The sequence below is a fragment of the Zeus faber genome (assembly GCF_960531495.2).
Source record: "Zeus faber genome assembly, chromosome: 18".
Classification (NCBI taxonomy): domain Eukaryota; kingdom Metazoa; phylum Chordata; class Actinopteri; order Zeiformes; family Zeidae; genus Zeus; species Zeus faber.
Window position 1 is genome coordinate 9,954,965 of NC_137210.1, and position 12,764 is coordinate 9,967,728.

The window sequence follows — 12,764 nt, forward strand, 5'->3', positions numbered from 1 at the left end:
GGGGGGGGCGGGAGTGTGTGTGGAAAGTGCCGCTCCGATTGGGGCGCTGGGCCGGGGGAAGAGAGATGGCGTGCGTGTTGGAGGGCCCGCTCCGCATCAGTGTCTTGTCCGTGAGTCCCGAACCCACACCCAGCGCGTATTCACACGCAGCACCGCGTTCGCTCCCGCTCGGCGCGGGGCTTTGTGACGGGCTTTCGGCGGCTTCCTAGCCCGCGAGCTAAGGGCTTTGCAGCCCCAGGGGCGCTCCGCCTACGTAGCCGCGGGGTGAGAGCGATTTATGTCCCGGTACGTCCAGGGCGGGCGGGAAGCCCGTTACATGGCGACCGAATGGGTGACGTATCTGCGAGGATCCGCCCTTCGCAGCGTTCGGTGGTACAAAACAAGCACACTGCTTAGCTGTCAGTGTTAGCTGCTAGCTTGATATATTAGTACTGTTGCACGCTCTCGAAATACTTAAAGCACAAATGAATTGACTCTGTAAATGAGTTGCTGTCGTACAGTAAACCACATTACATTTTATCAATATTACTTATCAGATTGCGTTTGGTTAATTAATTAATGAGTTGATTAGGAGACTATCCATCCAGCAGCTCACATCAAAACAACAATACTATTATAATAATAACACAGTTATAAGGGTAACAATGAAGAAATACAATATGTAAACAGGTAATACTTCATACTCTGAACATGAGCACATTCCTGCACAAACTGCACAGCTCTTGATTTTAAAAAAACAGCTTTATTTGACATATTCTGATATATTTTACATATTGTTTTCCAATTGTTCTGTTTGACATGTTTCTTGACCTGCAGTACTTGCGTTTTACACTCTTATCATCTCACATTATGCTATTTGTGTGTGACAGAATTGAGACGATTCTGATTCTGATTGGCAATATGCAGTGAACCAAAGAAAATTACTATAGCCCTTTCATAGCCTTGTTGTGATTTATCTTTACCCGATGCATAGAGCACATTTTGTATATTCTGTATGCTGTATATCTCTGTCAAATAAGATTCATGTATACGTAAATGTTCTTGGCCCCATAAACAGATTGGGATTTTGAACTATATTATGTTGTGTCTACATCACCAACTGATAGGTTATTGATCCAACCTTTGCTCTTCAAATAATAAGCTTCTCGTATGTTTATGACAACCTGTAGATTAACAGCGTTAACAGCACAACATTTAAGCAATCATTATACTTTATTATTTAAATGAAGCAAAGTAGCTGTCAGGTGTATTTTAGTGGTCTCGTCAATGCAGTCCAAAATCACAACGCAGTGTTTTAATGAAAACACCCAAATGAAAAGTCTATAAGCCATTACAACTGCTCTGAAATAATAGAGAGATTTCTTGTTAGAATAAGAGCAAATTTTGTGTTATAGTATTTCGCTGTTTACTATCTTGCTACGATCACAACACTGTCTTTACATTTTTCCTCAGATATACATCTCTTACATGCTATAGCTAATAGCTAGCTAACAGTAAATTGTTTTGTTGTCAGGAGATTTTATCTGATTTATTCAGTAGGTATTTGGTTAACAGTGTTGGGCATAAGAGGAAAACATCAATATCACAAGTAATCTTGGTGAGAGCATGGAAAGTTCTAGGTAAGGGTGCTGATGATATAAACATAAACAAGGTTATCAGGTGACACGCATGCAGATGCCCAGTGCCATTGATATAAAACCTTTCAAAAGCTGCTGTCATGGATATCAATGTGTGGTGCCAGTGGAAATTACTATGACTGCGCAAGATTCAGTTGTTTTTGTAGGTGCAGCAACTATGTGTGCATGTGTAGGAACTATGGGTAGGAAGTTGATGTGTGCCACAAATGGTTGCCTTTAACAAATGTTTATGCTGTTTTGTTTGTTGTCCATGCAGGAGGTTACTGCCACTAGTCGCCACTATGTTGACCGGCTGTTTGACCCCGATCCACAGAAAGTGCTGCAGGGAGTCATGTAAGTCACAGTACAGATTTAAGGCTCTCTCCCCTCAAGACAGACATAGAGATGGACCATTGGGAAGTCGGTAGACAAAAATGTTTCTATGGTAGTCTTAATCGATTAGGTTTAAAGGCGTAAAGCTGATGTGATTGTGTGAGTGTGAGTGCGTGAGTGCGTGAGTGCGTGCGTGCGTGAGTGAGTGAGTGCGTTCAAAGTTGAGTACATTATAATTGAAGGCTGTCCATTGAGGTTGTTTGATAGAAGTTTTGTTTACATACACGGGCTCATGCATTTCAATACCCCCGTCACTCACACTCATACACACAGAGGAACGTTTAATCTTTATTTTTAACCTTGACTAGCAAAGCTCTGGTTACGATATAGACCGCTCTGTTGCCTGGCTTTACCGTCTATTGCAGCAGTACTTTTCCACTCGCCTGCTATTTGATACTATGGCTGGCACATTCACTGCAGTATAACTTTCTGGAAAGGTTGATGGCGAAATTGTAGTTAGAAATGACCTTTTTCATATATAATTCTTCACATGTAAACATTGATTTTCCCACATTTGCGAATGCTTTTTTTTTTTTTTTTTGTCGTTTGAAACTGATATTTGTATTTCTATGTGTTTGATTCACCCGAGTGTCTTTATTTTGTGTCTCTCCTAACAGTGACATGAAGAATGCTGTTATTGGGAACAACAAGCAGAAAGCTAACCTGATTGTTCTGGGAGCCGTGCCAAGGTAAGTCACACGTACACTCGCTTCATTCTTTCCATTTCTCTCCATTTTCTCTCTCATTGGAACTTTCTTTTGGCTGTTTCCATGCAACTCTTTCATACCGTCCAGATTAATTACCTACATTCACATGTGGTGGCCCACAAGAGGGTAGAAGGTGCTAGGGGAAGGTGCTATCTACTCTATATGTGCCTACACGTGAGAAGCTGAAAAAAAACATTTGCGCTGGCACTCCCATTGTCTTTCTATGAAGAGAGCTTGTGATGTAACGGAACGTGGTTGATCTGTACGGATCGCCCCCCACGGTTCAACACGCATGTGAACAGTGGATTAATTGCAAAATTTAACCATCATAGTGAAATACAGTTTTACTGCCGCTGTTACTTTTTAAAGTAATAATTACATAAATATCGTTGCAGTGAAAAGAAGACACAGAAGACACAATGTTTTACTCTGAAGCGCAATGATTGGTTTATAGTACTTTGTATGTTGCTGCTACTTTACGACATGTTGTGAAGCAAATGTTGCCACTATGCGTCTGCTCGTCTGCCATATTCGAGCAGTCAAGATCCGCTAGTAAACAAATACGATGTGTATTGAGAGATGCAGATTTCTCTAAAAAAATCATCTGGAACTCGCTTGATTCTGAAACGATTTTAATAAAATTGAGTTTGTTATAAATGTGAGAAATTAAACATAATGCTGGAATTAAATTCAGTTACTGGGGGCAGATCTAATCATATTTTTTCATACTTCCATGTTTAAAGGAAGAAGGTAACATGCGTGCGTCATATTGCACTTTAGTTTAACAATTGATTATTGAATATTTTATGTATATTAAGATTTTATTTCAACATTGGACATCTTGTTTGTTGTTTTCATTTAAGGCCATGGGCTACAGATCCTTGCTTTAGTTGTTTTACAGAGTAAATGGAACGCAAAGTTATATTTGTCTCCCTTTTTTAATTTCTTATCTATCTATCTATCTATTTATTTATTTATTTATTTTTGCTGATCCGAAAAATGATCCGATCCGTGGCTCAAAACAGTGATACGATCCGAACCGTGAGTTTTGTGATCCGTTGCACCCCTAGAGAGAGTGGTGCCGCCCGATCCTGCAGCAGAGCTACCATGGGCGACGCGCAGCGCTCGGATTTTCCACCTTGCCGCGGCAGTGAAAGTTAAATAAATTGGACCTTTCAAAAGCGCGACCAATGAGGTAATTGCTGGGCGTGACGTTATTAGAATCGCCGCAGACACGCGCAATGAATGAATCACCATGGATGAGAAACTAATAAAAACAAGCTAATAAAAACCGTCTTCTCTGAATTACAACAAGTACAAGGGCCTTCTTTTGTCTTAATGAGAAATATGTGTTCGCTATTGCAAAATAAAATAGTTCGATTATGTCATCTGAAGATGCTTTTCAAACTCCTCGCTTGCTGGCCGTCATGCTTATTGATGAAGGGTTTTTGCAAATTTCATGTAGCCTCTGCAGGCACCTTACTGTACAGTCTTATAAAATAAATCTACTGTCATTTTGTAGATTCTTCTCAGCTGACAGGGCAGTGGTGCTAATGTATTTCATTCACTTGTGTGTGTGTGTGTGTGTGTGTGTGTGTGTGTGTGTGTGTGTGTGTGTGTGTGTGTGTGTGTGTGTGTGTGTGTGTGTGTGTGTGTGTGTGTGTGTGTGTGTGTGTGTGTGTGTGTGTGTGTGTTCCAGGTTACTATACTTGCTCCAGCAGGTGTCGTCCAGTCCAGAGTTGCGGACGGAGTGTGCCGTGGTGCTGGGCAGCCTGGCCATGGGCACGGAAAATAACATCAAGTCCCTGGTGGACTGTCACATCATCCCTGCCCTGCTCCAAGGTCTCACCCACTCACTCACTCACACACACAAATACATAATTCATCAGTGCCTTTCAGAGCAACACACCAAACGAACACTGTGTTGTGCACTTCTCTGCCCATGCGATTAGGTCTCCTGTGTCCAGATTTAACCTTCATCGAAGCTTGTCTACGTTGTCTCAGAACAGTCTTCATCAGCCCTGTCACCCCAGTCCAGCTGCTCTACACTGTAAGTGCCCCGGCACCCTTGGGCCCTTCGGGCCTCCTCAAAGCATTTATCCAGCTTTATTTAGTCCTTCTAATTCATTTTGAAGGAATATTTAATGTTTTGGGTTTTTTTCCTCAAGGACCCCACTGTGATCCCTCATCTAATGTCTCTCCTGAGCCGCTCAGAAAGGACACAGGAGTACATCACACAGATCTTCTCCCACTGTTGCAAGGTTGGCATATGTAAACACACACTCACACAGTATCATGTACAATACTCATTTCCCAGCTGGAATGTTTGTCATTGTATATGTGATTGTGTGTCTGTGTGTCTGTGTGTCTGTGTTTGTGTGTGTTCTTTCCAGACCCCAGAACATCAGACAGTTCTTTTTAACCATGGCGCCATCCAGAATATTGCTCTTCTGCTTATCTCTCCCTCCTATAAGGTAAGGTAAAATTTAATCATATTTGCGTGCGTGCGTGCGTGCGTGCATGTGTGTGTGTGGAGTAACTGGTGCCTTTCAGTGTAATATGTACCTCATATGCCTATAATGTCTGTTTCCTGCCCACTCTGTACATCAGGTCCGGATGCAGGCGTTAAAGTGTTTCTCAGTCCTGGCTTACGAGAACACTCAGGTCTCCATGACACTAGTGAATGGTGAGGAAATCTATTTTTTTTTTCCTCTTCAGGGCTGAACAATCAAAAAACAATTCTGATTTATACTGACATCAAATGCAGCCTGTCTGTCTCAGTTGATGCTCAATGCTCAATTTCCCTCAAAAAAAAAAATTATAAATCGATCACGATATTGGTCCCCGTCACCTATTTTCTCCAGATTATTCAGCCCTTCTCTTCTCTTCTTCCTCGTTGCATCTTAGTTCTGTTGTTCTCGTGTGTTGTCAGTGCTGGTGGATGGTGAGCTGCTCTCTCAGGTATTTGTCAGAATGATGCAAAGGGATCAGCCCATTGAAATGCAGCTAACAGCAGCCAAATGGTGAGGCAACCACAGTCCTAAAATGTAATGTTTCTGTTTTTACTAGACGTACAATCAATCACTTTTTGAAACTTTGTGTTTTTTTTCTCTTTACCAGCAGTATTTTCTTTCCCTGTCTGCACTCTAACTTTGTCTTGAACTCCCTGGTTCACAGTTTAACCTACATGTGCCGGGCGGGGGCCATTAGGACGGACGACAACTGCGTAATTCTCAAGGTCAGTCTTTTTAATTGATCCATCTCTGGGACCTCTGCTGTCATAGGCCATCTCCACTCACCGTTTATTTTAATATCCTCAGACCCTGCCCTGCCTGGTTCGGATGTGCAGTAAAGAGCGGCTGTTGGAAGAGAGGGTGGAGGGGGCGGAAACGCTGGCCTACCTGATGGAGCCCGACGTGGAGCTGCAGCGCATCGCTAGCACCACCGACCACCTGGTGGCCATGCTGGCCGACTACTTCAAGTACCCCAGCTCCGTCTCCGCCATCACAGACATCAAGAGGGTGAGAGCGTCAGCGGGTTCCCGAAAATGGAAAGCCCTACTTAAAAAAAAATGCTGTCTCTGGTTGACCTTTTCCTACGCCCTGTCTCATGTACAGTTAGACCACGACCTGAAGCATGCGCACGAGCTGAGACAAGCTGCTTTCAAACTGTACGCCTCGCTGGGCTCCAATGACGAGGACATACGGAAAAAGGTGTGTGTGTGTGTGTGTGTGTGTGTGTGTGTGTCTGTGTCTGTGTCTGTGTCTGTGTGTGTGTGTGTGTGTGTGTGTGTGTGTGTGTGTGTGTGTGTGTGTGTGTTAACGTCCCTTTTCCTCTTGTGTCTGGCAGATCACAGAGACAGAGAACATGATGGACAGGATAGTCAGTGGCCTGTCAGAATCCAGCATCAAAGTGCGTCTAGCAGCTGTCAGGTAGGGTCCTGGAGCTGCTCCTCATTGCTTCATCCATCCATCTTTCCACCCATTCATGCTGTTCGACTTAGTTGACAGATTCCATGACCTTCTTAAGGTGACTTCACTTTCACAGATTCAAAGTTATTATTATTATTATTATTATTATTATTATTATTATTATTATTTTTGTTTTTGTTGTTTAACCTGTGCTGTCAGCATGCTTGGGCATACAACACAGAGTATTTGTGCCGTTGCATCTAGGACAGAGTTAGTCTGCAGGTGGAGTTCAACTTCTCAACCTGCAATGCCACTTTTTATTCATTCTTTAATCATCAAGAACTGCTGCAACAACTCTTTCCTGTGGACCACCTGTAGGATGACAAGAGCACAGCTTTTTGTTACACAGAGCCACCACCATTCCACCCCTTTGGAGAACGATCTTACCATGTTTTGGTCTTTAAACAACTAATCACTCCTCCAAGAGGGGGAGAATCACCACGCGTGAGACAAATAAACATAGAAACAAACAACAACAACATGTACATGGAAAAGTGTGTGTGTGTGTGTGTGTGTGTGTGTGTGTGTGTGTGTGTGTGTGTGTGTGTGTGTGTGTGTGTGTGTGTGTGTGTGTGTGTGTGTGGGTGGTGTCACCCGCAGAGTGTTTGGGACTTGTCCCAATTGGTTCTGGAGTATAGGGTTGGTATTGTATTGTATTGTATTGTATTCTATCGTAGCGCCTCCAAACAGCGGAAACAATGATCAGGGTTCTAACCAAGCTCCTTGAGGTGCTTGATTTTCGTCCTCAGAAATTGAAGTACTGGAATACCTTGAAAATAACCCCCTTTGTGCCGAACTGCTTGAAAAGTTATTGAAAGAAATAATAGACGATGAGACTAAGATTATGTTATATTTTAATTAATAAAGATCCCATTGAAAATGTATTATATTTGTTTTGCCTTGAAAATGAGGCAATTGTGCTTAAAAGTTCCTTGAATGTCCTTGAATTTGATTTTGTAATGCTAATGTGAACCCTGTATTTACAGACACACTGAACCCAACGTGCGTCTTTGTCTTTCCAGGTGTCTCCACAGCCTGTCGCGGTCTGTGCAGCAGCTGAGGACGAGCTTCCACGACCACGCCGTGTGGAAACCCCTCATGAAGGTGGGAGCTCTTTCTAGGTTTCTGGTGTCCTTGACGGGAAGTCGGAAATGTAGGCTTTCTGAGGCATTTCGATCCGTCTAAACGAAACATTGTCTTTGTGTTACCGTGCAGCTTTTGCAGAACGCCCCAGATGAGGTCCTGGTCATGGCCTCCTCTACACTATGCAACCTGCTGCTGGAGTTTTCTCCGAGCAAAGAGGTAACTACAAACGTTGGACTACGTTATCGATTATACAATTATTTTATTAGCGTTTATGAAAAATTGGAAAAACTTGTGTGCTTCTTTGTGTCTCCAGCCCATTTTGGAGTCTGGAGTGATTGAGCTACTATGCAGCCTGACCCAGAGTGACAGCCCTGCACTGAGAGTCAATGGGATTTGGGCGCTCATGGTGAGGATTCTTCTACATGCCTGTCGCTACTCTACCACCACGCTCCTCATGCACTAAGTTCTCTAAACCTTCCTGTAAGAATGGGGGTGGTGTTGACAATGAAAATTTGGATTTTTTTTTTTTTAACCAAGGTCACTCCCTCCACTCTGTTTTTTGACTTAGTGTACATATTAGCATTATATAAATGAAGATACCAATTGTCCTTTGGTGCGATGAGTCCCCTTTCAACCCATGTTGCGGCTGTTAGCTGTGTGTACAGGTAAATGGACCAAAACATGATGCACTCACTGTGTTATATTATGAGCCCACCACGGTCCAGTGAACAGCAAAATACTCAATAAGGTGTGACTTTCTGGATGTTTTTATTATGATAAAAGTTGCCTTTTTTGTGAATTAAATAATAAACAATCAAGGAGTTGACAGTGGACTTGAATGAGTAGGTGTGTCCAGACTTTTGACTGTGTGTGTGTGTGTGTGTGTGTGTGTGTGTGTGTGTGTGTGTGTGTGTGTGTGTGTGTGTGTGTGTGTGTGTGTGTGTGTGTGTGTGTGTGTGTGTGTGTGTGTGTGTGTGTGTGTGTAGAACATGGCGTTCCAGGCAGATCAGAAGGTGAAGATGGAGATTGTGCGTTCTCTGGGTACAGAGCAGTTGTTCCGACTGCTCTCCGACCCGGACACAAACGTGCTGATGAAGACCCTGGGTCTGCTGCGCAACCTGCTCTCCACGCGCCCGGTGAGGCAGAACACACACAAAGATACATGACTTTTAGGGCTTCCACTCGCAATTATTTTTGTATTTGATTCACCGATAGTCGTTGACGACTTCTCCTGTCATTCAGTGACTCTATGAAGTAAATTTACACCACAAAATGACATTAAAGGTGACATATATAATTGATACAAGTTATCTCAACGCAAACATCTATCTGAAATTACCAGCAATCAAAACATATTTATGTGACGAATAACCGATAATTGTTTTTAAAATCTTTATTACATTTTCTGTCGACCCATCGATCAATTTATAATAAATTCCATGGTGCTTGAACCGTCCTTGAACCGTCCTCTCATGCTGCTGCGTCATCAGCACATTGACCACATCATGAGCTCCCACGGGAAGCAGATCATGCAGGCGGTCACCCTCATCCTAGAAGGAGAGCACAGCACAGAGGTCAAAGAGCAGGTGAGCTTTTCAACCCCGGCCCCACGCCGTCACACACTGTTTAGAATTCCACTCGGTGCCCTTTGTTAGTTTTTATTTTATTTATTAATTTTCTCGGCAAAAAGAAGTAGAAACTGGATTTAAGACGTGTATGTGTATAACTCAATGTCTCTCTGATAGACTCTGTGCATCCTGGCCAACATTGCCGACGGCAACACGGCCAAGGACCTCATCATGACCAATGACGACATGCTCCAGAAAATCAAATACTACATGGTACGGTGTTTGCAACGCCGCTTCGCTTCGCTCCACTCGACCATGCTCGTTAAAGGGAAACTCCACTGCAAAACAACATCAAGCTTATTAAAAAAAGCCCCTTTTGTGCTAAAGTCCTTAAAAGAACATGACCATTGAAAACCTGTGACATTCCCTCTGGTTTTGTTGTTCAAATCGTAACGTGATAAAAATTTTCCAGAATTGCTTCTACGACATAGACGATGCCAGGGAAATGTAAATGCAATCCAGCATAGAGAGAGAGAGGGAGAGAGAGAGGGAGGGAGAGAGGGAGAGGGAGAGGGAGAGAGAGGGAGAGGGAGGGAGAGGGAGAGAGAGGGAGAGGGAGGGAGAGGGAGAGAGAGGGCGAGGGAGAGAGAGGGAGAGAGATTTTAGTTTATCTACTAATATAAATAAAGATTATATTTAATTAATTAAGATCACTTTGAAAATTTATTAGAATTGTTTTGTTCAAATTCCTTGAAAATTGAAAAAATATTGCATTAAAAAAAGTACTTCTACTTTTAAATTAGAAGTACTTTCATTACTAATTAAATGTTGTGATGCCAGAATGAACCCTGGCTTCATCACTGCAAAGAACTTGTATTAAGAAAGGTAGAAGTCATTCTTTATGCCCTTCTCTACTCATGGATGAAACGCACCGTGTAAATTCTCCTGCAGATTTTAGGCACCGTGCTCTTCCATGTTGTAAGCGGTGACAGCCGACGTCGGTAATGAGTTAGAAATGTATAAATTGCACATTTTCACACGGCCAATGCAAATGATCATTTATTGTTTCGTTTTTTGTTTTTTTTGGTTTTTTTTGACTCCCCTTTCTCCCTCCTTTATCTCTTGATGTCCTCCTGCTTTTCTCCTCCCCCTCTTTCTCTCAGGGGCATTCGAATGTGAAACTGCAGCTGGCCGCCACCTTCTGCATCTCCAACCTGATCTGGAACGAGGAGGACGGTGAGCTGCTGGTGGAGGCTGGGCCAGGTGGATAGGTGTCAATACTGGATGTGAGGACATGTTTGGTCTGGGCTATTCTGACAATGGGTAAACTGTTTGTGTGTGTGTGTGTGTGTGTGTGTGCGTGTGCGTGTGCGTGTGCGTGTGTGCGTGTGCGCGTGCGCACGCAATCAGGTTCTCAGGAGCGGCAGGACAAGCTGCGGGAGATGGGCTTTGTGGACATCCTGCACAAATTAACGCAGGCCTCAGACCCCAACCTTTGTGACAGGTGGGGAAACGGAAAACACCCATGAGTGGTAGTTAGTGCTGGTGGAGGCGCGGCCTGGTGAACAGGAACTACATTTCTCTCTCTCCTCCCCAGGGCGAAGACAGCGATGCAGCAGTACCTGGCATGACCACAGGGAGGGGAGGGGAGGACACATGCCAGCGGTTCTGATTTATTTTTCCCACTTTTTTTGTTTTAACTTACGTTTTTGTTTTGTTTTTGCACAAAGACACCTTTGTTCAAACTGTGGCGGTCCTCCCTCACCTCCGTAATCACCCACTCCCACCCCCTCCCCAGATCACCCGACTAACCCCACTGCAGCAGTTGTCGGGGACAAGGCGGTTATCAGGGGTCGTTTTGGAGGAGGGTTTGTTTTCTTTTTCTATTTTTATTTTTTTATTTTTTTTGGCTTCTGTGTTTTGTTTTTGTTGAGAAGATGGGGTGAACATATTTTTTTCCTTCTGGGACTTGTGAAGAGTTTTTGGTTTGTTTTTTTTTGGATTGTTTTATTTATTTTTTTATTTGATTTTTTTTTTTTTTTCGGGGGAGAGCAGAGCCTTCCCTGCTGCCCTGGAGAAGCTGGTGCTTTTGGACTCCCGGTGGTGGAGACTTCGGCCTCAGAGAGCATGGCTGGAGGGAGAGCAAAGCCCTGCCTGTGTTTATTTTGCTAATTAATTATTCAATAATGATATAATAATTAATTTTATTGCTATTTTATGGTGCCAGGTGTAAGGATGGACACATTTTTGAAAAAAGGAGGGGGAAAAAGAGACTGCTTATTTGAACATTTTGGTGTTTCTTTTTTTGTGGATACATACCTCGTAAATATATATAAATATAAACATATAAATATATTTTTTTGATTTTTATCCCCCTGCCCACACCCTTTGTTTTTCCCCTCTACACTGTCTTTGATTCCTAATTCTTAGTACAGTTGGGTAAATCCACTTGGGTGTGATGCCAGTATGTATTGGATGTTGGCCTACATTGGGTCTACAGAGGTAAATGATGAAAAAACAATCAGCTGACATTTCTGTGCCCTCTTTTCTCCTCAACTGTCTCTTTGTGCACCTAAGTTATTATTTTTTTTTCTTGGTCAGCTCTTTGGTTTCTATGGTCAGCTTTATAGTGCAATGGGGCCACTTATCAACTCAGTCCCTGTTCTTATAATCCCAATGGGAAATGTGGTTCTCGAGCTAATAGTTCTTATGCTAACCTGGTCCTTTAAAAAAAAAAAAAAAAAAGAAAAAGCAGGGTCGAGTACACGGGTGCATGAATGAACAGGTGAGCGGAGAGGAAACGCACAGCGAGCACGGGTCCCGGCACCTCTGTAGACCAAGAGTTCATAGTGACTGCCTTGTCTTTACTCCTTGCATCCACTGTCCACGTCCGCTCGTCATGTGTGAGGAAAGGGCCGAGCGGTTCCTTTCCCTCGGTCCTCTCCGATGCGTGCCAGCAGTCATACAAGGGCAGGGGAGGATGCAAGGAATACAACTACTATTAAGACCGGCCCCTGGAGGGTAAAGCACTAAGTGGATCCACCACAGCGGAAATAAAATTCTCTGTTCCTTCCCTCGGTTGTATGATTTCCTCACTGCTCTTTCTAGACTGTTGTCCCCGACCATTTCTACCCTCCTCGGAAGCTCTGGATGGAATGAATGTTACCACTGAAATATATGCAGACCTGAAAGAAGGACCACCACTGTGTTGTGTCTCATTTTTCCAAAGGATAGAGCCTTATTCATATTTATATACGTACAGTATTCATCGGTTTCTCTGGTGGCCAAGGGGCTCCCTGAAAAGCGTCTCGGCATTTTTATGTTTATTTTCAACGACTGCAAAAGAGACAACTTTCCCTGCTAATAACTTTTAACTATTAACCTGTAATAGACTTGTCGCCAGATCAAGCAAGATTAAGTCAT

The 12,764-nt window shown here is 43.2% G+C and overlaps 1 protein-coding gene across 4 annotated transcripts; it reads left to right on the forward strand.

Annotated features, from left to right (window-relative positions):
- Positions 1-62: 62 nt before the first annotated feature.
- Positions 63-12,414, forward strand: armc8 (armadillo repeat containing 8; the record flags this gene model as incomplete). Of its 4 annotated transcripts, none has more annotated exons than XM_080019726.1 (22): positions 63-110; positions 1,894-1,970; positions 2,627-2,698; positions 4,416-4,558; positions 4,669-4,766; positions 4,885-4,977; positions 5,110-5,190; positions 5,327-5,402; positions 5,649-5,739; positions 5,894-5,954; positions 6,037-6,237; positions 6,334-6,429; positions 6,566-6,648; positions 7,710-7,791; positions 7,903-7,989; positions 8,087-8,179; positions 8,760-8,909; positions 9,264-9,359; positions 9,519-9,614; positions 10,505-10,577; positions 10,752-10,845; positions 10,939-12,414. In XM_080019726.1, the coding sequence occupies 22 exons, from the start codon at positions 66-68 to the stop codon at positions 10,970-10,972; spliced, it is 2,022 nt and encodes a 673-aa protein (XP_079875852.1). In that variant the 3' UTR covers positions 10,973-12,414. The 4 variants fall into 4 exon arrangements, with proteins under 4 accessions (XP_079875852.1, XP_079875849.1, XP_079875851.1 ...); XM_080019723.1 differs by having other exon boundaries at positions 66-110; positions 10,505-10,604; XM_080019725.1 differs by lacking the exon at positions 6,037-6,237 and having other exon boundaries at positions 66-110.
- Positions 12,415-12,764: the final 350 nt, after the last annotated feature.